This window comes from Eulemur rufifrons, chromosome 5, assembly GCF_041146395.1.
Source record: "Eulemur rufifrons isolate Redbay chromosome 5, OSU_ERuf_1, whole genome shotgun sequence".
Classification (NCBI taxonomy): Eukaryota; Metazoa; Chordata; class Mammalia; order Primates; family Lemuridae; genus Eulemur; species Eulemur rufifrons.
The window spans coordinates 20,642,593-20,668,546 of NC_090987.1; the positions used below are offsets into that span (position 1 = coordinate 20,642,593).

The window sequence follows — 25,954 nt, forward strand, 5'->3', positions numbered from 1 at the left end:
AGGAGGTCACAGATGCCCACAGCCTCCGATGGGGCCACCTCAGTGTGTTTGTGGGTGTGGGTTTGGGGCCCGGGGGTCTAAGCAGGTTGTCATCACACCACTGAGTGGCTTCGCTGTGTGAGCAGAGCAGAAGAGGCGGACGAAGGCTCTGAGGGGACAGAACTGGTGGGGAGTTATTTCAGCAGAGGTTACAGGAATGGTCCCTTAAGCTGGGGTATTCATAGCAGCAGCTGCTGGCCCTGCAGGGACTCTGATGCTAAGCCAGTGCCCAGGGGCTGGGTACCTGCCCTGGGAAGGCTACATTCTCGGAGGAACATTCCAGGCGGGGTCTGTGCCTAAGATTAGGGCTGGAATAAACTGTTCATGGAGAAAGGCTCTCCTGCTTTTCAAGCTTCATTCCAGCCCTTCACTTCCTGCTAAGTCTTTGTTTGACTGTTGCAGTGAGAACAAAGTTAAAGATGAGTAGGAGCTGGGGGGCTGCTCTCTGCGAGGATGCCCCTCGGAAGCAGACTTCCCACCTCCCCTCCTGGTCCACCGTCCGGGCCCCCACCTTCCCTCTCCCCACCCCCTCACTTGGAGCACTGCACTTTCCACAGTGCACCGAGGCACCCGTGGGTTCCTCTGGCCAGGGACTGCTCCAGATTTAGCTGACTTTGTTACCTCAGCACATTTCTAACCAGAAATGTGTCCAGGAGACTTTTCAGTCCAATAAGGAAGTAGCATTTTTCTCATTGTTTGTGGAATGAATACATAAATTCTTCTCTATGCCTTCCATGGTGTTGCTTTCTGGCATAAAAACTTTCAGAGGTTCTTGGTGTCATCACCTTGCATCGACCAGGATGCCCCCAATGGGAGCCAGAGGTGGCCTGTGGCTCACCCATCAGGCCCTCTCTTTACCACGCTGGCATTGACCACGCTCATTCTGGCCCCCACGCAGTGGCTCGAATGCTTCTTCCTGAAGGCTTGCCCCCTCACCCCAGTGCCCATCCATAGTCCACTTTCCCTTAAGCCCCAGCTCCCCTCCCTTTTGTCCCCAGTGGCAGCCCACTCCCCCCTCCACCCCTTTCCCTGCACGTCCAGCATCATAAGTGTTCACCACTGCTTAATTTCTGTGGATGTGGTTGCCAGGTGGATCGCAAGCCCTTTGCAGAAGGATCGCAATGTATACTTCCTCCTTCTAGCACTACTAGGAAACTGCAGTTTAGTAAGAAAGTAGCATCGTCTCAGACCCAATCACTGCTTATCGAATGAGCACAGAATCCTGAGCAAAATGCAGCCAGGGGTACATGACAGATGAGACCCAGCCTGCCCCCAGGTAGCAATGAAAGATGTGAATGATTTAAAAGCAACCAAGAAGAGATCACAAGGCATTAATACAACCGCCTGGCAAAGGACATGTTTGGAGAGCAGACGTTGACGGCCCTGTGTGGACATTAGTTCTACAGGATGTCACAAGAAGAGCAAATCCAGGCAGGGTGGGGAGGAGGCGGGAAGTGCGCCTGGCCTTGCAGGTGGGTGAGAGGCAGGCAGGACGATTGCGAGGCCCTATGGAAACACACATGGAGCCACTTGGCTGGAAAGGGGGATTGTGTTTGCTTATTGAGGGGCTCAGATGCCCAGGTAGGAGAATGGACCTTACTTTCTGGCCTGTGCTGCGATACTCCTCTTGAGCAATGCCTGGAACACCGTTTGTGTTCAACGGCAATACACACAGGACAGTCCACCCAGAAGCTGTCATACGTCACTTGCTTTACGTGAGCATCTCCCTTACTCTAAGCCTTAAAACAAACCCACAGGGTGAGTATTAGTCCCATTATTCCCTGCTACAGATAAGAAAACTGAGGTTTGGAAAGATGGAAGAATTAAGTTAAAACCCCACAGCTGGGATTCAAACTGAAGTCTGTCTGGCTCCTAAGGCTCTGCCCCTCCCACACGTTTTTTGGCTTGTCAGTGGACGCTCATTCAATGTACCTAAGATGTTACTTAACCTTGGCTGCACATTAGAATCATCTGGAGAGCTTATATCCGCCCCGCAACCCCATCCCAAGTAAGTTTGATTTAATTGGTTGAAGGAGGGGTCTGAGAATTTGTAATTTTGTAAAAGCATCCTGAGCTGTAGGGTTGAGGACAATTTCCCGTGGATCCAGCCAGCAAATCTCTGGTCCCCATCAGAGTCCATCGCTACCCTAGATGCAGCCTAGCTCGGCCGCTTCTGGCCCAAGTGGGCCCTGCCCTGGCCCCAGCCGGGCAGCCGAATGCAGCCCCGTCCCCTGCTCTGGGGAAGGGAGGCATGGTCCCCCTGGAAAGGTGCCTCTGAAGAATGTTCCGCTTGACTCTCTCAGCCCTGTGAAATAGCAGAGGCTCTCCACCCATACCCGCTTCATCTCAGCCTTTTCCGAGGTCAGATTTCCCCCGGAGCCAAAACAATGTGAGCAATTGAATGCACACTCACGCAAAAAGTTAAAAAAGTGGCTCTCTCATTGTTGCACGGAGCAAATTCATTTCCTGAGAAGCCTGCCTGGCTGGCCTCTGTGTTCTCCTCCCCAGCCTGTGCCTGCCCGCCTCCTCCAGGAGCCCAGCCAGTTGCGTCCCTTGGGGGTGCCCCTTGGAGACACCCCACAGAGGCACCTCTGGAAAGGGCAGGGAGAGGTGGATGGTATTTCTGGGGCCCGGAAGAGGGGAGTAGAGCAAGGGAGCCAGCCAGGGAGAGGCTGGTGGGGGTCAGAAGGTGGGCGGGGAGGGTGAGAGATTCCTGGCAGAAAGCCCTTCCCCTCCCCGCTTCATTCCACCTCTGACCTCTGGCTACGGCTGCTGGACTCTGGAGAGGGCGGGAGGATGGGAGTTAAGGTAGAGATGGGCTGGGGGGACTGGAGGGACAGAGGGAAGGTGGGATGTTCCGTGCAGGGGGAAAAGATGGGAGGAAGTGGAGAGAAAGAGGCACACAGATTTGTTGAAAATTCCCCTGCCAGAGGAATTTTCAGCAAAGCTCTTAAAGTAAGGGGCCCAGAGAGAGGCATTCAGTGATAACCCAAGGAAGCCTGGCAAAGCCACCACTGGTTCACAGAGGTGACGGAGGAGGTGGAGAGCATTATAGGGTCAGGAAACAAGGGTGCTGGACAAGCCAGACCCGCAGCTAGGCAGGTCGGCTCAGAGACGCCAGCTGACATGGGGAGATGACACCTTAGCTCAGGCCACAAACAATAATCATGCCCCTACTGTGTGTGGAATCCACACAGTCACAGTCTGACTGAGGACCTGGGCAGGAGAAAGGGGTCCTTAGTTAGGACACTATTAAAAATATTTCTTATGTTTCTTTCACCCATGTGTTATAATGTTCAGTGTACAAGTCTTTTACTTTAGTTAAGTTTATTCCTAAGTATTTTATTCTTTTTGATGCTATTATAAATGGGATTGTTTTCCTAATTGCCTTTTCAGATAGTCCATTATTAGTGTACAGAAATGCAACTGCCTGTTTTTGCACATTGATTTTGTATCCTGCAAATGTGTTGAATTTATTAGTTCCAACAGTTTTATTGTGGAGTCTTTAGGGTTTAGATCATGTCATCTACAAACAGAGACAATTTTATGTTTTCCTTTCCTATTTGGATGCTTTGTATTTCTTTTTCTTGCTTAACTGCTCTGGCTAGGACTTTCAGAACTACGTTGAATAGAAATGGTGAGAGTGAGCATCCTTGTTTTGTTCCTGATTTTAGATGGAAGGATTTAATATTGTGAAAATGTCCACATTACTCAAAAGCGATCTCCAGAGTCAGTGCAATCATTATCAAAATCTCGATGGCATTCTTTTTACAGAAATATAAAAAACAATTCTAAAATTCATACAGAACCACAAAAGAGCCCAAATAGCCAAAGCAATCTTGAGCAAAGAATAAATCTAGCACTTATACTTCCTGATTTCAAAATATATCACAAAGGTACAGTAATCAAAACAGTATGGTACTAGCATGAAAACAGACATATAGACCAGTGGAACAGAACAGAGATCCCAGAAATAAATCTATGCATTCATTTATGGTCAACTGATCTTTGATAAGGGTACCAAGAACACACAGTGGGGAAAAGACAGTCTCTTCAATAAATGGTGTTGGGAAGACTAGATAGCCACATGTAAAAGAATGAAATTAGATCCTATTATACCACAAATAAAAATCAACTCAAAATGGATTAAAGACTTAAATGGAAGACCTGAAACCGTAAAAGTGCTAGAAGAAAACAGGGAAAAAGCTTCTTAACTTTGGTCTGAGCAGTGATTTTTTTTGGATATGGCCCCAAAAGCACAGGCAACAAAAGCAAAAATAGACAAGTGGGATTGCATCAAACTATATAAAAAGCTTCTACACAGCCCAAGGAAACAATTAACAGAGTGAGAGACAATCTTTGCAATAGCAGAAAATATTTGCAAACCATACATCTGATAAAGAATTAATATCCAAAATTTAAATTTAAGGATCTCCTATAACCCAATAGCAAAAAAACTAACAACCCAATTAAAAAATAGGCTAAAGATTTGAATAGACCTTTCTCCAAAGAAGACATATAAAATGGCCAGCATGTATATGAAAAGATGCTCACTGTCACTAATCAGCAGGGAAATGCAAATTAAAACTGCCATGAGATATTACTTCACACCTGTTAGGATGGCTATCATAAAAAAAAGACAACAATTGTTGGTGAGGATGTGGAGAAATTGGAACGCTTGTACACTGTTGGTGGAAATGCAAAATGGTGCATCTGCTGTGGAAAACAGTATGGAGGTTCTTTAGAAAATTAAAAATAGAACTACCATATGATCTAGCAGTCTCACTCTGGGTATTTATCCAAAAGAACTGAAATCAGGATCTTGAAGAGATATCAGCACTCCCATGTTCAAGGCAGTGCTATTCACAATAAGCCGAGATGTGGAAACAACTCGAATGTCCATCAACAGAGGAATGGATAAAAAAATGGGTGGGGCTGAAGAGAGGTTGGTTAATGGGTACAAACATATCGTTAGATGGAATACGTTCTAATGTCTGACAGCAGAGTAGGGTGACTATAGTTAACAACAATGCATCGTATATTTCAGAATAACTAGAAGAGCTCCCAACACATAGAAATGATAATTACTCAAGGTGATGGATATATTAGATACCCTGGCTTGATCATTACACATTCTATGCATATGACAAAACATCACATGTACCCCATAAATATGTACAAATATTATGTATCAATAAAATTTTTTAAGTAGTCTATACATACAATGGAATACTATTCAGCCTCAAAAAAGAATGAAACTGCAATAGACAACAACATGGATGAACTTTGAGGACGTTATATAATACTAAGTGAAATAAGCTAGTCACAGAAAACCAAATACTGTATAATTCCATTTATGAGAGGTATCTAAAATAGTCAAACTCAAAGGAGCAAAGAATAGAATAGTGGTTGCCATAGGCTGGGGAGTGGGAAAGATGAGAGTTGCTAATCAGTGAGTGAAACTTCAGTCATGCAAGATGAATAAGTTCTAGATATCTGTTGTCCAACACTATGCGTGAAGATAACAATACTGTACTGCACACTTAAAAATCTGTTAAGACAGTAGATCTCATGTTAAGTGTTCTTAGCATAACAAAATTAAAAACAAATATTGAAAACCATAAAAACCTACAAAAGAGCTGGGTTAGCAAACATGAGCTGTGAGCAGGAGGACAGGGAGACTTATGCGGCTACAGAGGATCAATGACACTCTGCAGTCATTTTGAAAAGCCATCTTGGTAGAAACTATTCAATCTTAAACCATGAAAGGGCTCATTGCAAATTAGTCTTCTCCATTGCTGGAAGAAGGCTCTCTGGATTGGCATGTTAGTTACGGCAAAAATGAAATCAATTCCACAAAGATCCACTGGGCTCCCACCACGTGGCAGGTGCTGGTTCAGGACCAAGAATGCGAACAGAGTAGCCCTTGCTTTGCTTGCAAGGCGGTGAAACGGGGCGGTTAGGGACAGGCACCCTGTGGTCAGATCTGGATTCTAATACTGACTCTGCCACTCGATGGCTGTGTGGCCCTGAGCAAGTTGTCCGACCTCTCTGTTCTCCTCTGGAAAATGGGGATGATAATCTTCAGAGTGTTATGTGAGTTAAAAGAGAAAAGCATGTATAAAGTGCTTTGGATCGTGCCTCCCGCGGAATGAGATGTGCTGCCATCATTACCGAATACGCTATCAGGCTGGAGGGCACCTTCCGGGCCCCAGGACGGAGCTGTCCGTGCACCGGGCTGTGGATCGGGGTGAGGGGGCTCTACAGAAAAGGTGACTTTGGGCTGGGCTGCGGAAGTGTCGGGGCAGGGAAGATGGAGACGTAGAGATGACGCCAAGGTTTCAAGCTTGAGCAACCCGGAGAGTGGCTGCCTTGACCAGGTCAGGGTGTGAAGGGAAACGTCCGTGGACTCTCAGGGAGCTGGGGTGTCCTCCAGACTGACGGGGCCCAGGGGCTGAGCACGTGATGGATCTTAAAGGGGCACAGGGGCCGAGTGAGCCCTGGGCCCGGGAACTAAGGGGGCCTCTGTGAGCACGAGCACCCCAGACGGGGGCCGGGTTGTGAGGACTTTTTATCTTTCCCTTGGGTTTGTTCTAAGTGAGACTCTTCACACTGACATGGTTTTTGTTTTGACTTGCGACAAGGAAGAGGAGCAGGGAGCCATGGGGGTGCAGAGACGGTGGGTGGCGTGGGTGGCCGGGACTGAGAGGAAAGCATTGGGCAGGTTCTAGGGCTGCAGATGGGCTGCAGGGTGGCAGCAGGCTGGGGCTGGGCCCACGTGAGCACTGGGCTGAGCAGGAGGGCTTTGGGGTGTGGCTCTGGCCACATCTTGCTGCAGGGGTCTAGGCACGACCTGGCACGGGGTAGTCGGCAGCTGGAAATGTGGGCCTGGGGTGGTTCTGGGAGTTGGGAGGGTCCCAGGGCAGGGTGGGTGCTGTGGATTTGGAGTCAGCTATCTGCCTGGCCCCGGGGAAGGAGCCTAAGCTTTTCCAGCATGCAAGGAGGCTGCAGCAGTGCCTTTGGCTCTAGAAACTTCTATGAGCCAGCTCAACCTGCTTTAGGGATAGAGGCCAGGCCAGGGCATGAGCGTGTATGTGATAAGGCAGGGGAGGCAGCTCTGACCCTAAGAATTCAGAGGTCCCCAGGGAGCTGGGAAAGGCAACAGGCTCTCCACAGGGACTGATAAGACCCCTAGGTCACCCCTTTCTGCCCTCATCTTTTCTTAAGGCCCCATTTTAGGGAAGCTCAGTTCTCTACTGGAAACAGCCCGAGACCAGGAGCTCAGGAGCTCCAGGCCAGCATGCACCAGCCATGTGTCCCTGGGCAGGGCACTCAGCCCATGTGCACCTTTAAGACTGGCATGTGCTCAGTCCCTAGGCCCCATTAGCCTGGGACAACCAGCTCTCTGAGAGCTGCTGTGCCCTGGAATGGTGCCCTGGACATTTCCTTCCATACTCTGACCTAGCTGCCCCCAGTGCACGTAGCTCTCTCCCCCCTTGCCATCCTTGCTACACCCTCGCAGAGAAAGCAGCACGAGCCCCCTTTGCAGGTGAGGAAAGCACAGCTCAGAGCAGGTAAACTCTCCCTGCAGATGGCACAGCTAAAAACCCACAGCGCCAGGATATGAACCCAGCCAGCAGCCTGGCCCCAGGGATGATGCGCTAGCTTGGTACATGGGGCTTCGGTTTCTTCTTTTTCACAATGGTAAAAGCCATAGATGATTTATTTACTCTTCAAGTTGACCATGAGCACAGGATGGATCTGTGTTTGTCAGTCCCGAAAAGTTTAATGCATCAAACGAGTATGCATTAGGAGTGGCTCTTTGTTTCTTGTCTGCGCAGACCTCCTGGCACCTTCCGGATCTCCCACTGGAAAGTCTGCACTACCCCAGGCGGTGTTAGAAGTGTCCCAGCAGCCAGGGCCAGCGCTCAGCCCCAGCCCTGCCTCCTGCTTGGAGGAGCAGGTGACAGCAACACCAGGAGGTGTCCAGATCGGGCGGAGTGAACGTGTTGGGGCAATTCAGGTCACTGCCCTAGAACAGCGCGGCTCCCGGTCTGAGGTGGGTTGTCAGGGCCCAGGGCAATGCAGGCAAGGATGGAAGGGCCCCAGGAGGCCATCTGGGCCAGCTCCCTGCCTCCAAGTCATCCCAAAGTGGCGCAAAAGGCAAAGCCTGCAGCCCTCTTGGTGCTGCATTCTGAGCTCAAGACCCTTTGAGGGTGACATGAAGTCGGGAGAGGCCATTGTCTGAATCTGCAAAACAAGTCTGAATGCAAGCGCATTTGTTGCGAAACATGGTCGGCTACGTGGAGTGGCCGAGGCTTACCGGTTTACAAAAGCACCCAGGAGAGGCCCGTGTGCTCTGGCTCGTCTGGAATGAGCACGCTATTGTTCTATAAATGGATGCTTCAAAAACACTTACAAATACACTCCCTTCCTTCTCTTAAATTGCTCTATTACCGTCTTTCTTTCAAAAACACAAAAATGTCCCTTCCCCCCACACCTCCCCTTTACCTAACAAGTTCCCTTTCTCCGCTGCCATTCACGGAGAAGCTTCTCGCAAGACTTGTCCACAGTCGTGTCCTCACCTCCGCTGACACCCAGGGCCTGGGACCTTATTGCCAAACCCAGGGCCCTTCCCTGTCCTGGTCCTTTGGTTCTCCAGAGGCTGTTCCTCCCTATATCCTGGTCCCCGCTATGTCCAGAGGCCTGCCGAGGGCGGAGGGGACGGCGCATGTGATGTGTGGGGCCACTGGGACGGTTCCTGTGTGCTTTTCTGAAGCCTTCTCTGCCACCTCACCCTCCTCGTCCATCCCCTCTGCTGGCTCCACCTGCTCCTCCACCTGCACCCTCTTCCTGGGTGATCCCATCTGGTCCCCGGCCTCGAGCACCAGGTGCACATCCACAGTTCACATGACCCGCAGATCCCTACCTCCAGTGTGACCTCTTCCAGATCTTCAGACCCTCCTACCAGGCCAAACTTGGGACAGCTCCCCGGGGACAGCTGACAGGTGACCCAACCACAACATACTGGAAAACACTCCTGGTTTCCAGGCCCACTCTATTTTTCTTCCAGCATCTGCCATCCCAGAAAACAGTGTCACCAGGCTGGAGAACAGAGGGCCCACGCCACCTCCCCGCTTCCCTGCATCTCAAGCCCTGTTGGTTCTAACTCAAACACACAACGAGAACTCAAACACGGCTCTCCCTCCTCACTGTCATGGCTGTACTCCAAGCCACCAGCCCTGCACTGGACGACACCAACAGCCCCGCCCTGGGCTCCCAGCTTTCACCTTTGCCCCCTTTCAGTTCTATTCCCCCAGAGCAGCCAGAGGGACCTCAGAAAGTGTGTGACAGTATCTGGTAGGGCAAGTACCCCACTGAGCTTTTGCTTCTCAAAAGATTTTTGGTTCTTCTTCTTTATTTTTTTGAGATTCAATGGTAAACCAATCCAATCCAGAGACGCATTCATTGCAATAATACGTCCCGTAGGCCTCCTGTCTGCAGCCGGCGTTCCAGGTTAGGAATTACTAGGTCTGAGTTAATAATACTTGCCTTGGGGGGCTGTTTCCCTTTACATACGCTCAACGGATAAAGACCTGACTTTACCAAAGGCTCGATCCCTTCGTGAGTGACACAACCCTGCCGGCTTTGCCCACGTGTGCGAGACGAGTTTCGATTCGCGCCACCCTGGTGGCAGCGCTCTGGCCCCGCGCGTCGCTTACCTCCCTGAGGCAGGTGTAGATGGGGCACACGAGCACGCGGAAGGGCTCGCCCGTGCTGCTGCGCATGGTGCCGAAGACCTCGCACAGGAAGGTGATGAAGCCCAGCCAGCGCTCCACGTCCTGCTGCTGCAGCTCCTCACGCACCGTGAAGTCCTTCTGCGGAGGCAAAGAGACTGCGTCAGCCCAGCGCCTGGTGGCTCAGGGTGGGCCCCGGCGGCCGCAGGCAAAGCCCATGTCTTCAGTGAGGGTGGGGTGGGTGACGCATGCACTCGCTTGTGGGCAGGACCACCCTGACCTTCGGCCACAGCACCTCTACTTCGGGTGTTCCCAGGTGCGGGGTGCAGCTTCCCCTCCTCCGCCACAGCCCAGACCTGCTGCAGGTCACCCTCCTTCATGGACCCCCATGGTCAGGTGGGGGATGAGATGGAAGGGGAAACGTCACTCTCCCAAGACTCAGCACTTTCCTCATTCAACTCCCTGTGGCTAAACCATCTCCCCTTGCGACCCCCAAACCATGCCCTCTGCATCCGGGAGGGCAGCCGAACACTGCCTGCCACCTACGGTCAGCAATGGGCAAGTGAGGCCCCTCCCGGCTAGCGCCCGACACAGCTGCCACCTGCAAGGGGCCTAGAGGACAGTAGGAATATCAGAGGTATTCATTCATTCACACATTCATTCTTCCTCCTTAAAGATACTCTTGCCGCACTGTGTGCCCGGCACTGCCCTGGGAGCGACATGAGACATGTTCAGTCGTAGCTAGGACACAAGAGGGAAGGTATGAACAGCCATCAGAGGGTTCTAGTGAGGGGACTTGGGAGCTCAGAGGTGGCAGTTATTCTCAGCTGGGAATTAGGGCCTGGAAAGAGGCCAGGATTCCGACATGGGAACGTGGGGGGCGTTTCAGGTGGACAGAATGACAACAAAACGCAGGCGCAGGGAGGATGACATGGGTGTTTGGCACAGAGGGATGTACAGCCCAGCCAGGCCCCAGCATTGGTGGGGTGGGGAAGACAAACAGGGGACAGGGCTGGGACAGAAGCCCTGGCTGGAGTATGGAATGGCTGCAACCAGCCAAATAGTTGGGTCCCCTGGGATGGTCGCTAGGGAAGGTTTTGGGGGTGGGGCATGGGGTCATGAAATGCCACAGTCTTACCTGTGTTTTTAAGAAAGGTTAATGTGGCAGAGGTGTGGAGACCAGGCAGGATGGAATAAAAACCTGAACTCTCTGGCACTTGAAAGATAAGAATCCGTGATAGGTTAAATGATGTTCAGAAATATATTTCCCTTGCCCCTTGTCTTTGGGTTTGGCCATGTGCCTTGCTTTAGCCAACAGAACGAGGCAGAGGTGACAGGGTGCCAGTTCTGATCTGAGGCCTTAAGTATTTACGCTCACTCTTATGCTTCTTCCACTGTCATGAGAAGACCCTCTCTGGCCTGGCCTGATGGTCCCAGAGGAAGGACGACAGACAAGTGGAACAGGCCCCACCCAAGTCTAGCCTAGATTAGGTGACCCCTAACCAACCTGCACGCACATCATCTAAATGCATGCTTACTGCCTCGTGACACTGAGATTTCTGTGGTTGCTTGTTAAGCAGCAATAGCTGACTGATACAGGATTGATACAAGACACAATGTCAAGGTACATAGCACTTGCTAAGGGGTGAGTTGTAAGGGGGTGGGTGGAAAGGGAGACTGCAAGATGACACCAAGATTCTGGGTCTGGGTGACTGTGCCACCAAAATAAATAGAACATGGGAAGACAGGTCGCAGAGTGTGACCCAGGCCACTCCTACCATCTAACACCCCTCCCTGCTGCGGACTGTGCTGAGCATTCTTGATGCCAGAGGCTCAGCACCTGCAGAGACGGAAGCCCTCAGAGATGAGTCAGTTAACACCTGTCCCCTCCGTGTGATGGAGGTGCTGTCTAGGTGGGGGGAGGGTGGCCTTGGTCTCCTTAGGCAGCACATCAGGGGACTGGCCAAGATTTCCAAGAGAAGCCACTCGAGTTCCAGCTTTTGATGAGCTTAGGCCACAGCTTATAGCAATCTGAGTTTCATCAATTACAAAAGTAAAGTACGTACATGCGTGTGTGTGCACGAGTGTGTGCTTATATCAACATCTATATGTAAAACAACAGCGCAGCAGCTGCTATCTGTGAGCCGGACACGGAGCCAGGTGCCTTCACTGCGATATCTCCTTTAATCACCACAACGATCCCACAAGGCAGGTCTTGCTATTGCCCCATTTCACAGATGGTGACTCTGAAATAGAGAAGTTGCACGACTTGCCCATGACCTCGTGGCAATGGCAGAGCTGGGCTGAACCTCGGTCTGTCTGATAAGGAGACCAGGCTTATTTTTTTCCCCTCCTTTTTATCGCGTTTTTAAAAAAATTAATTTTATTGTGTATATTTAAGGTGTACCGCATGATGTTATGGGATACATAGAGAGAGTAAAAAGGTTACTATAGTGAAACAAAGTACATATCCATCATCTCACATAGTTGCCCATTTTTTGTTTGTTTGTTTTTGTGGCAAGAACAGCTCTTCGGGTGTTTTTAAATTGGAAAGTAGTACATCAGAGCCCAGGCTCTTAGTCGCTCTCCAAGTCTCCACTTTCCACAAAGCCGATTGCCCAGACTGCCCCTTGGAAGTGCACCCCTGCCTGCGACCCCTCAGGCCTCCTGCCCCCACCCCTGCCCACTGCAGCGTCTGCCTGCGCCGCTGCGGAGCCCTGTTGTGTGTCTCCCACCCTGGAGTCTGCGCTGGGGCAGGGCCGGCCAGGGACCCCACCGTAGTAGACACAAAGATGCGTTTGTATTTTCGCCCTAGTCCCAAGCCTGGAGAAGGCAGCTTCCACAGGGGGCGCCCCAGGAATCCCGGTTATCTGCGAATGAGTGAATGACCTGCCAGCCCCCCCAGAGCCTGCGAAGGGCCCCGGACTGTTGGCCTTAAAGTTGTGAACCTTTTGGTGGTTCCATTCTCATTAATCTGATTATTCCATTTTAGGCTTATGTAATCTGGACAAGGGCAGGGATTACCATTCTCCTTTTACAATGGGGAAACTGAGGCACAAGAGATCAAAAGATTTGAGTAAGGTCACACAGTACTAGAACTTGAACGAGAACCTAAGCCCCTTCTCTGCCTGGGCTAAAGGTTCTCAGCTTGGGTTTTACACTGGAGTTGCCTGGAGGAATTCTGAAGATATCGATGCTTGGACTCCACCGCAGAGAGTCTTGTGTAATTGGCCAGGGTGGGCTTGGGACACTGGTCATTTTTGATAGCTCCCCAGGTGATTCCAATGTGCAACCGTGGCTGAGAACCACAGCTCTCGGCCTTTATAAAATGCCAACTTGAGTGTTAAAATAGTGCCCCTCTATCAACGCCCAATATGTCCTTACCCCATCTCCTATAAAAATACCCATCCATGAAGGCACACACAGAAGGACAAAGTCCCGCAGCAACACTGAGGAGGAGGATAACAGTGCACGGCAGACTCTTCACCAGACTCGGGAGGTAACACCATTCACGAAAGCACTGTCACCAGTAAACTCTGATTGTCCAGGGCAGCTTGGCCTCTTGACCCAGAAGACCAAAAGCAGGGTAGTTTGAGGCTTCAGTCCTTTCCCCTGTCTGCCTCTGGCTGGCTGACCAAGAGCTTGTCAGTGCTAGCAAAGCCCTGTGCCGTGTCCTCAGGCAGCTCCATCAGCACTGGCTTCCTCCAGGCCTTGGAGACCCAGGTCCCTGCTGGGGCATAGGAGACCGGGTGGTATGCTGTGTCCTTTGAGGAGCGGTGCTCTCAGGCCTAGCCCTCTGGGGCAGGAAAGGGCTCAGGGGCAGTAGGCACCAGGGACTGAAGCTTTAAAAATTGATTGCATCTGATCAAAGGACTGTAGCTTGACTCAGTTTCCTCCTGATAATCCGTGACATCGAGGGAGGATTCTGTTCTGGGCTAGCACAGCTCACTAGGAGAATGAACATCTGCTAAGTATCGGCAATTGGATTTGAGATGAGCACATTACGCCACCCACCAGCTTCGGGTCTGAGAGGGACACTCTACTTTGGCAGACACCGAGCAGTTCCAAGGAAGAGCCACACAGCTAACACGAAGACCCTACAGAGCCTTCCTCGTTCAGGAGTGAGGAGAAAAGCACTATGGACCCTCACGGCATTATAGGGGAGCATTATCTTATTATGATACATATACATTTTTTTGGAGAGCATTATCTTGAAGACTTAATGGAAATGCATACCTCTGAAAATGTTAACTACAATAAACCAAAAATAAATAAAATTAAAAACCCAAGCACAAAACCTGCGGGCTTGTATGTCTGTAAGAAGAAGGACAATATGCATTCTGTAAGGTGACAAGGCATTCAAAAGAAGGGATTGTGATTAGCTAAATAAAAAACCCTCAGGCTGAAATGCAGGTGAGACAGGAGCCGGGATTAGGGGAGAATGATGGAAACTAGAAATCCCACAGCAAAGCGAAAATGAACCGTAGGCAACAAAGGACAGAACGGACGCTGCAGAAACAGGAATCCGGAAGACAGACTTGGAAAACACCTGGAAAGCTGAATACAAAGATAAATAGGTGAAAAGAAGAAAGAAGAAAAATGAAAGAGAATACACAGGGGGCATCTCATCTAGGAATTATCAAAGTTTTCAAAAAGGACATCAAAATACATGGAACAAAGAGACCAGGGTGAAAATTTTTCTGAAAACAAACAAACAAATAATAAACAAAGAGAGTTGACTTTTCAGGTAAAAGCTGTCCGCAGTGTTCCAGCCCCTCATTTATACCTAGTAGAAGAATTTTCTTTTTTAATTAAAAAAAAATCTAAAAACAGCCATGAAGGAACAAAAAAACGAGGTTTCTTACAAAGAGACAGAAATCTGGTTATTCTTCTATTTCTATATTGGGTGTTAAAATTCAGAGACATGGTGGCAACATCTTCATGGGTTTGAGGGGACAAGAACACACCTACCTACCAGTGAAAGCAAGAGAAAGGCGTCTCACATAACCAAGTGTTGAAAACAAATCGCTCCCACAAGCTTCTCTTAAAAAAATTAAACGTTGCAGCTGCTATGAAAAGTAGTATGGCGATTCTTAAAAAAATTAAAAATAGGATTGTCATATGATCCAGCAATTCCACTTCTGGTTATGTATCCAAAAGAACTGAAAGCAGGATTTCAACAGGTGTGAGATATTTACACGCTCATGTTCATAGTTGCTTTACTGACAATACCCAAGAGGTGAGAGCACCCCAAGTGTCTATCCACAGATGAATGGATAAACAAAATGTGGTGTATACACACAATGGAATATTATTCAGCCTTTAAAAAGGAAGGAAATTCTGACACATGTTACAACATGAATGAATCCTGAGACATCATGCTAAGTGAAATAAACAAAAGAACAAATACTGTATGATTTCACTTACATAGGTATTTAAAGTAGTCAAACTCATAGAAACAGAAAGTAGAATGGTGGTTGTCAGGGGCTGGGGAGAGGGGCACATGGGGAATTGTTTAATAGGTAGAGAGTGTCAGTCTTGCAAGATGAAAAAGTTTTGGAGATTGGCTGTACAGCAATGTGACTATACACTATTGGGCTGTATAATTAGAAATGGTTGAAATAGTAAGTTTTATGTTATAGTTTTTTTAATAATAAAATTAATAAAAAAATTAAAAACTTTCTCGAATGCATGTTCCAGCCAACACAATTTATGACTCAACTCTGAGGAAGTCATGGTTTAGAAGAAACAGAAGGGAAAACTGAAAGTATTAATGAAACCAGGTGGATGTATAAAGTTAAGTCAAAATAAGTAATTATAATTTTGGTTATAAGATTGAATCAAAAGCCAGAAATAATCCTTAGAAGAGATTTAATTTTTAAATGTAATTTAAATAATAACTTCATAGCAGTAGTGATTTAATAATCCAAAATTAAATTACTAAAGACAGATAAATACTGGTGGGAAGGGGACAGAAGATTGTAAAACACACAAAGTTTCCTAATTTAGATCATTAAGATTCTTAGGTTATTGCTTCTGTCTTAAGTTTAGTAATCAGAGAAATAAAAGTTAAAGTATACCTTTAAAAATGCTAACAGTGAACACTAGTAACCACTAACAGAACTGAAAGCAGGATATATAAAATGAATGGATGAGTAAAAATAACAGTGGGCAAATGAAAATAAAATTAAAGTGGTAGTAAGATCAAAGTATTTTTTAAGATAACAATCACTAAATATAATTATAAGGTTTTTTATATAAATAAAAATATAATCTGTAATAAATAGATAACACAAATTGCTATCTATTTTCTAGCAAATATTCAAAATATATCAAAAACTATTGAAGCTACGTGCAGTGGCTGATGCCTGTAATCCTAGCACTCTGGGAGGCCAAGGTGGGAGGATCACTTGAGGTCAGGAGTTCAAAACCAGCCTGAGCAAGAATGAGACCCTGTCTCTACTAAAAATAGAAAAATTAGCTGGGCATGGTGGCTCACACCTGTGGTCCCAGCTACTCAGGAGGCTGAGGCAGGATGATCACTTGAACCCAAGAGTTTGAGGTTGCTGTGAGCTAGGCTGACACCATGGCACTCTAACCCGGGCAACAGAGCGAGACGCTGTCTCAAAAAAGAGTGAGACACCGTCTCTACCAAAAATAGAAAAATTAGCCAGACGTGGTGGCATGCACCGGTAGTCCCAGCTACTCGGGAGGCTGAGGCAGGAGGATCGCTTGAGTCCAGGAGTTTGAGGCTGCTGTGAGCTAGGCTGACACCACGGCACTCTAGCCCAGGCAACAGAGCAAGACTCTGTCTCAAAAAGAAAAAAAAAAAAAGAAAAGAAGAAAAAACAAGCAATTGAAACATAAGAAGAAAAAAAAAAGAAAGAATTGTATTAGGAAATGAAACCACTAACTTTCAATGACTGATTAAATAAATAAAAAATGAATTACTTAGATGATTTAAGTAATATAATTGATAAGACTAAATTGAAACAAGCATCATAGTAAGCTATGATCCCACTATAAATTTCAACACATAGACATTATACAGATTACATACTGGGATTAAGAATTAATTTTAAAAAATCCAATTACTTGGATATTTAAAAGGTATTCTCCTAAAGAAAAATGGAATAAATATTTAATCAAATAAACAATGCTTGTAATAAATCATCTGGGAAATAAACAGCTATAAAAACTTGTGAGATGTGGTCAAAGCTATAAGCAGAGGTCAATTTATAGTCTTAACTATTTTGGCCATTAAAAGAAGGAAGAAAATATATCATCTAAACCCGTGTTGTTCAATATGGTAGCCACTAGCTGTATGTGACTACTGAGTGCTTGAAATGTGGCTATCCTGACTGATACGGGCTGTAAGTGTAAAACAGACACTAGTTTTCAAAGACTTAATATGAAAACAAGAGATAAAATGTCTCATATTTCAAAATAGCAATCACATGTGAAATTTTGGATATAGTGGGTTAAGTAAAACATACTATTAAATTTAAAATTACATACAGAGATGACATTATACTTCTTCTATAGGACATTAGTCTAAAGATTTAACTCAAAAAATGAGAAGACCGGCCGGGCGCGATGGCTCACGCCTGTAATCCTAGCACTCTGGGAGGCTGAGGCGGGTGGATCCCTAGAGGTCAGGAGTTCGAGACCAGCCTGAGCAAGAGTGAGACTCCGTCTCTACTAAAAAATAGAAAGAAATTATCTGACCAACTAAAAATATATATAGAAAAAATTAGCCAGGCATGGTGGCGCATGCCTGTAGTCCCAGCTACTCAGGAGGCTGAGGCAGTGGGATCGCTTAAGCCCAGGAGTTTGAGGTTGCTGTGAGCTAGGCTGACGCCACGGCACTCACTCTAGCCCGGGTAACAGAGTGAGACTCTGTCTCGGAAAAAAAAAAAAAAAATATGAGAAAACCAACAACTAAGGAAATAAAGGAAAGGACATGATATAGTTTGGATATCTGGCCCCTCCAAATTGCATTTGATCCCCAGTGCTAGAGGTGGGGCCTGGTGGGAGGTGTTTTGGTCATGAGGGCGGATCCCCCATGATTGGCTTGGTGCCCTCCCCATGATGATGAGTGAGTTTTCGCTTTATTAGTTCAGGAGAGCGCTGGTTGCCTAAAGGAGCCTGGCACTGCATCCTCCCTCTCTTGCTCCTTCTCTTGCTAGGTGACAGGTCTGCTCCCCTTTCGACTTTCGCCTTGCCTGGAAGCTCCCTGAATCCCTCACAGAGGCAGATGCTGGCACAACCTGCTGGTCTGCAGAACCGTGAGCCAAATAAACCTCTTTTCTTTATAAATTACTCAGCCTCAGGTATTTCCTTTATAGCATTGCAAAATGGACTAACACAGGATATAATCCAGATAAAGCCAAAAAATTAATTAGTTAGGAAGTAGAGAAAGGAAATTATATACAAAAATCAAGAAAGAAGACATAGAAATAAAATTAGATATGGAAACAGATATGGAGTAGATAAAAAAAGCATAATAAAAAATTGCAACACAGATGATGATTTTGAAAAGTGATGAGATGGATTTTTTTTTTTTACTAAAAAAAGAAATAAAAAGCCAGAATAGCCTAAAAATCATAAAATAAAATGAAAAGTTTGGAAGAAATTACCTTTATAAGGAGGTCTCTAAACTTACGACTTTTATGGGTAAGTTCATTCAAACTTTCAAAAAATTAGGCAATCGCTTTTCTTTGGAAACTGACCCAGAACACAGAAAAGGAGAAGCTTTTCAACCAGTTCCCTATAACCAAAATCTCATAATGATAGTAAGTTACAAATAAGGAAGTCTACAGGCTAATCTCTCTAATGGGAATAAATGTGACAGTTCTAAATGAAATACTAACAATTAGATCCATTATAACCAAGTAGATTTTTATCCCAACAAGGCATGAATGATTTAGTATCAGGAAATCTATAAATGTAATATATTACATCAACAGGCCTGATTAAAAAAAAAGCAGCAACACTCATGACCCTTGGAAGGGAAGAGATAAAATGATTTGATTATATATATGGAAAACCTAAGAAAACTTTCTAATAAAGATTAGAATTAACAAAAGAGTTTAGTAACTAATAAAAGTATTTAGATACAAAACATATAAAACCCAATAGCTTTCTTTTATGACAAGATTAACCAGTGAGATATTCTAATGCATAAAAACTCATTTATTAAAGCAATAAAAATACTTAGGTGACATAATTAAGAGATATGCAAGATGTCTATGAAGAAAATTGCAAAACTAAACTGAAAGACTTAAGAGAACATCTTGAACAAGAGAAGAGACACATAGTCCTTAACGGGAAGATAGCATTGTAAAGATGATAATTCTTGCTGAAATAATTCACAGGTCTAACACCAATCTGTACTCTGTAGCCCAACATGAACCTTTTTGAGGAAAGGGGAATGGAGATTTGAAAAAAAAAAAAGGGATCCTAAAAGTAATTTGAAAAAAATAACAGGGGTTATAGTTAAAATCAAAACAAAACAAAATTGGAAGCAGTTATATTACTTTCAACCTGTCCTAAAGCTTCAATAAGTAAGAGACTGTGGAACTGACCTAAGAATGGAGAGCTAGATCAGACAGTCTAGAAATGAATTCGGCATCCGAAAGGGTTTATCACACGATCCCGGGAGGAATACAAATCAGTAGCAAAGGAAGCATTATTCACTCACGCAACAGTGTAGAGACAGCTGTCTAAGTATCAGGAGGAAAATCATTAACAGTCTCACTCCACACTGGGCCCTAAAATGAATTACAGATGGACTAAAGAGGTAAATATTTTAAAACAAACAAACAAACAAACAAACAAAAGACAAACTAAAAACTTAAAGAAAATTAAATTGAGTATTTATCAAATTTCTGGATGGAGAAGGGCTTTCTTCATTAAAACAATGGAAGAATGCATCAAAATATTATAAAGATACTTAAAAGGCAATTGACATGCTGCAAAAATATGTATAATAAGTGTGACAAATGGTAACGGTCTTAATATACAGTATCTCATGTTTGTAATAAAAGTAATAAATCTCTCATGAACAAATGGAGAAAGTGCATTAAAAGGTAAATCACATGTCAAAATATAAATTGCTAATAAATACGTGAAAACAAATTAATTCAATATCAGTAGCAATTAAATGAATGAAAATACCTTTTTTCCACCTATATTAGCAAAGCTTAAAATAAAATGGTAATTGTCTATGCTGGTAAGGATGTAGTGAGATAGACACTTTTATACATGGGCAGTGTACACTGGTACCACTTTTCTGAAAAACCTTAAAATAAGTCTTAAAAATGTTCTTATTATTTGATCTGGTAATTGCACTTCTGGGTAATTATCCTAAGGACATAATTAAAAATAACAGAAGAAATAAGCTTAATGCACATAAAAATTCAACAACCGAAATATCCAACAATAGGGGAAGGATTAAGTAAATGATGATTCATGCATCCATTAAAAATTATGTTTATGGAAAGTTTATAATAGCATGGGAAAAATGCTTATATAATACTAAGTGAAAAAAGCAAAACCAAAATTGCATGTACCATATAATCTCATCCACGAATAAATTTTTTTATAAAGGAAAACGATGAGAAATATTCCAAGTGTTTAAAGCGTCATTGTTTCTCAATAGTAGAACTATGGCTGACCTTTATTTTTTACTTTTTATTATTTTCTGAATTTTTTTCTCCCTAATTATCTGCGAACATTTATTTTTTAAAATCAGAAAAACAGTTATTTAAAAAGCAACCGGCAGATTGTGACCCTTCTGGCTTTTTCCATTAGGACAGTGGGGGATCTGCGGCTCGCAGGGATCCTCGTAAGAAGGGTGAGGAACTGGGGTGTGAACATGCCCGGCCCAGAGGCCACCAAAAGCCAGCCTATGTGTCTCCTCTTGACACGTGTTGCAGGTTGCCAGCTTTTCCTCTGGAACAAGGAGCCCCTTTCTGCCAACCGAAACTAGCCGTTCCCTGAGTCTGTACTTCTCCCAAGCTCAGCCTCCTGCATCCAAAAGCAGCAAGGGGCCTCAGATTGGTGGCAGCCATTTCAAAGTCTGGTCTTTGGCTCTAGGTTCTCCTCGGACTGGCAGGCTCCCTCCCAGCAACCCCTACTGCCTTTCCCCAAACTTTAAGGCTACCATTTAAGCCCCGTTTCCTGCCTAAAACTATTTATTGACGTACTGCTATTTCCTGCACCGGCCACATCAATAAGCCCTGAAAGCCATTCAGTGTCTCAGGTTTCTCAAGGCATTCTGGGAAATTCTTCCCACTCGGGATAACCACATGAACTCTGGCGTGGTGGAGCCCTGTGGCCAAGCCAAAAACAGCTGTGTACAGGCAGAGGGGAAAACACAGCCCCCGCCCCGCCCCAGCGGCGGGCGGCCACAGCAGGGAGATGCTGCTGCTCAGAGAGGGAGGGCTCAGGGCACAAGGACCACAGTGTATTTTTACACTTCCTGAGGCCGATGGGCAGCCCCCGCAAGTCCCTGCAAACTCACCATCATTTCGTCCTCCCCTTTTTTAAAACAAATGACCGAGGGAAATTTGCCCATCCAAACCCTACATCCCCGGTGACTCTGGTTTGTTTCTGTCCAGAGAGGTGGCTGCTGTTGCCATCTCCCCAGCGGGGAGGAGAAAGTGCACTTTTATTTACTGCTAGCAGGAAGTTGCTTTTTCCTTGAGAAGTTGGGAGTGTGGGAAGGACGGGCAGTGGGGAGCTGGGGGCAGCCCAGCAGCGACCAGTGGATCCCAGTCATTCTTCTCCCGGGCAATTGGTTTGGGGACTTAAAAAAAAAAAAAAGTATTTGACAGAATTCTTTATATTGGACAGAGGAAAATAATTTTCAAATAAAAGGTGCTGTATTTTTTTGTTGGGCTCAAACTTTCCCTCTTCTGGGTTTCTGCTCCAATGTCACCTCCCCAGGGAGGCCTCCCTGACTGCCCCTCTACATAGCAGGCCCCGGGGCCCCTCATTCTGACCCTGCCCTATTTTCCTCCTAGCCCTTATCACCTAAGAAGTAAAACTGTCCCTGTTTGCAAATGACAGGATCCTATATGTAGAAAACCCTAAAGATTCCATTAAAAATATAAGGACTAATAAATAAATTCAACAAATTTATAGGATACAAAATCAGCAGCATTTCTTTACACCAACAATGAAATATCTGCAAAGGAAATCAAGAAACAATTCCATTTACAACAGCATCGGAAAAAAAAAGTACTTAGGAATAAATTTAACCAAGGAAGTGAACCAATCTGCACACTGAAAATAGCCCTTATCACCTAAGATTAGGTCCTTTGTTTGCTGCTGCCCTGACCCTTCAGTAGGAAGAGTCTCAGGAGACAGGGAGCTTGTCTTTCTCAGCCATCATCATGGCCCTAGAATGGGACCCGGCCCATCGCAGGGGTTGAATGGGCATGTGTGGACTGGATGGATAAATACTCCAAGGTAAGTGGTCAGACAGCTCTTCTCTAACAGGACAACCTGCCCAAAGGGCACAGGCTGTTGCCATTCCTTTTCAAATCTAACACTTAAGAGTGGAAAGTTGTGTTTGCCTGATTCATCTTTTCTTATATTTGTGGCTGACAGTACACTCCCCAGATACTTTCTTCCCATCTTCCCTGGGCCAGCCCTGGTCCCTGCTCCAGGCCGTCTCATAACATTGGTTTCACTTTTGCGGTTAACATTTTTTTTTGCCATAGGGTGATGTTTTTTGGCTTATCTGGGACTTTCTCCCCCTTCTTGGGGCTGCTTTAAGGAAGGCCATGCCATTCGGCCAAGCTAACCCTTTAGTGGTGTGGTGGGGTCGCCTGTGATCTCAGGGTAGTTCCTCCCCAGCCAGACTGTTCCCCTCAGGGCTGCTTGCTGAGGACATATCCCAAGGGTTGCTCCTCAGTTCCCCCCACCAATAACGCCGCGTCACTCCTCTGTCCCTGTCACCCAGCACAGGGCCTGCTGCCTGCCGCCAGTGGCTGGGAACTGGCCCAGGGTAGTTCCTGGAAGGCTCCTGCCCCGCCCCAGTCATTATTTGGGAGGAGCCAGGACAAGAGCCTCCACCTTGAAGAGGGTGATGCAGTCCCTTCTTGGCACCTGTTTGCATCAGGCGTGAGGCAGAGGGAGGGGACTTCCCAAGCCCAGGGCTGGTCAGGAGTGTGGATCCTGGAGACACTATGACATATCAGGTCATTCATTCCTGGCCTTAGAGAACCCTGAATGTTCCATTTCTTTTCACTTCCTGGGACTTTTGGGCCCCATGAAACACCTTAGGATCCTTATGAAAAAGGATTCAGGGATGTTAAGCCACCTCGAGTTGGTTTCCGTGACTGGGACCAGAAAGAACTGATGGGTGCAACAACAGGCTCTTCCTATGTGACGGGACGATGGATTCCTGGGCGCTGGGCGGGAGGACAGGGATGGGGCCCGGGAGCCGGGGATGGGGACTGCGGAGGGCAGAGCTGGAGAGGAGGGTGGACTGCGGCCGGGTGGGCGGTGCCTCCAGCAGAGCACAGAGTCAGCAGAGGACGAGAAGGGGAGAAAGGGTAATTTGGCCGGCAGCCCACGGGCCCTGCCCCTCACACACCCACTCAGGGCAGCGTCGTGGAAGGTCTTGGCATCAGTCTGACCGGGTCAGGCAGACTCCTTGGCTTAAATGAATAACATGTGCAACGTATCTGGCGCAGAGTAGGTGTTTAACAAGTGGCAGAGAGACCTCCTGGAAGTTGGATCCTGAGTCACTCCATCCACCAAAGCCTGCCCCGGACCTGGCCGCCCCCTCCTCTGGCAGGCTCCGTGGGTAGCCCCAGCCAAGGGGCGCGCCTGCTGGGCTGCACTCGTGGCTGGCCATCACGCCACATCCTGGCCACAGCTGCCAGTCTTGGCTCAGTCCTGCGGGGCCCTGAGGCCTGGCCCCAGGGACTCAGCCATACCCTGACTCTGCAGCAGCAAGAACCTGGACTCTGGCAATATTCTCCTGCAGCTGCCCATCTCCTCTGGAAGGAGAAGGTGCCCTAGGGCAGCGGTCCCCAACTGTTTGGGCACCAGGGACTGGTTTCATGGAAGACAGTTTTCCCATGGACCGGGGTGGGGATGGGAGATGGTTGGGGATGATTCGTTGGTGATGCAAGCGATGGGGAGCAGCGCTAACCGCCGCTCACCTCCTGCTGTGCGGCCTGGTTCCTAACAGGCCACAGACTGATACTGGTCCGTGGCCCAGGGGGTTGGGACGGCAGCCCTAGAGGACCCTGAGGGCATGGGCTGCAGCCTCCACCCCGGGACGGGTTGCTTGCCTTGGGTTCTGATGCTAGGTGGGCCTGAACCATTCCCTGGGCTTGGGCATGTTCCTTCTCACGCAGGCTCGGACCTTTTACCCGAGTAGCCCTGACCTCCCTGCCCCACAACCCAGACGCCCACTGCATGATGCCCAAGTCCTGGTCACTCTACTGCTTCACTCTGCTCTGTCCCCAGACACTTAGGATTCTCAGTTGCCGTGCCAGAAACCCTCTCGGATTAGCTGAAGCACATGGGGCCTGTGCTGGCTCCCAAGGCCACATCTCTCATAAAGGCTCATGAGCCAAAGGGCAGACAGGACCCCCTCTCTACCAGTGTCCAACTCTCAAATCTCAGAGAAGGATCTGGACTGGCCCTGCCTAGCACATGCCTGTTTCTCAGACCAATCACTGTGGATGTGGGGATGGGGCTCCCGGATTGGCCAGACCCAGGTCATGTGGCCGTTCTGTGGCTGGGACGGGTGGGCTCAGTGACAGATCCCTCGACCACACACAGAAACAATAGCTGCCCACTGCAAACACAGACTCTGCCTGGGACCACGAGGCGACCGTCACAGGTGCCTGAAACTCTCCCGAGCACCACGTCAAATGCTCCACGTGCTGACGGTGACTGCTGCCCTTTCTGTCCCACCCAAAAGAATGAAGAGAGAGTGACATTATAAGTACGATCTTGCATCAGCTCTAATCGGCAGACATGAAAACCCTGCCCCGCATGCCAGTCTTTTCACCATTGTTAATAAATATGACTGGAGATGTTCTCTGAGACGACGGTTCCTGGCTCTGTGGCTGGGGATGTTCTCTCCCTGGCACTTGGCTCCAGGCCAAGGGCACACGCTGTGGCTAGGAACTGCCATCGGCCACTTCCAGCTGAATCTAGATCATTCTGGAGACATTTTCGAAGCTTCCCAGGCTGTGAGCACCTAGCATATTTCTGTCCGCAAAATGAGGTCAGGTAGGCTCAGCTCTGCTGATCTGTGGGACGGGACGGGGGGGGGGGGGGGGGGCGGGGGTGGCGCTGGGTGCAGTGGAGAGAAGCTGAGAAGTCAGGCTGATGGAGTGGGAATTCTGTCTCACACTTCCGCAGGCGCGAAGCCTTATTCTCAGGCAAGGGAGCCAGCACCTGCTGTGGCCGTGGCCTTGAAAAGCCCTCAGAAGAAGCTGGAAGTTTTTCTTTCAGACTGAGCAGGGAGAGGGGGCTGGATTGTCTGACAGATGAGGAACACCAGGGGGATGAGTAGGGATTCCTCAAGCCAGGTGTCACTGGACTCAGCCACAGGGAAGACGGAGGGACCCCACGCCAGGTCAAGGGGCGTCGGGGGGCTGAAGTGCACAGCCTGAGGGCAACCTAGGAATCAGACCCTTGGTAGACAGTGCCCGTGCTGGCACCCTGGTCTCATCTGCTGCCTGCCTGATCTCCACGTACTAATAGCGGTCCTGCCTCACTTTATATAGCACTGTCCCTTTCCAAGCCCTCCCCACAGCTTCCCTGGCTCTGCCCACACCCTATGTCGCTGCAGGACGAGGCTCATTGGTTCGACCACCTTCTGAGGTTGACAGGGCTTGAACCCAGGTCTCCACTTCTGCACCTGGTGGCATGTTTGAATACGCCCTCATGCAGACACCTGAGACACAGCCGTAGCTGCCCGCCTCTGCCCTGCAGACTTGGGACTCCTCCCTGCCTGGCTGCCACCCTGCCTGGGAGAGTGGCCGGGGCTGGGAGGCGGGTGTTCACCAGGGCCCGCCCCAGCACAGGGAATCTTATCCATCGCGCAGAGCGCTCTGTGGGGACGAGGGGGTCGTGCTCATCTGTGCCCCTGTTCGTAAAATGTAGAGAGACCATTCAACCTGCACCTGGGTGACAGT

General features: G+C 47.7%; 1 protein-coding gene across 2 annotated transcripts in view; it reads right to left on the reverse strand.

The window, feature by feature from the left end:
* The window catches only part of CTIF (cap binding complex dependent translation initiation factor), a 266,261-nt gene that overhangs the window by 26,155 nt on the left and 214,152 nt on the right, over positions 1-25,954 (reverse strand). For both annotated transcript variants that reach the window (XM_069468432.1, XM_069468431.1), the window contains exon 10: positions 9,762-9,917. In XM_069468432.1, the coding sequence (XP_069324533.1) occupies positions 9,762-9,917 (156 nt within the window). The remainder of the gene's footprint in view (positions 1-9,761; positions 9,918-25,954) is intronic.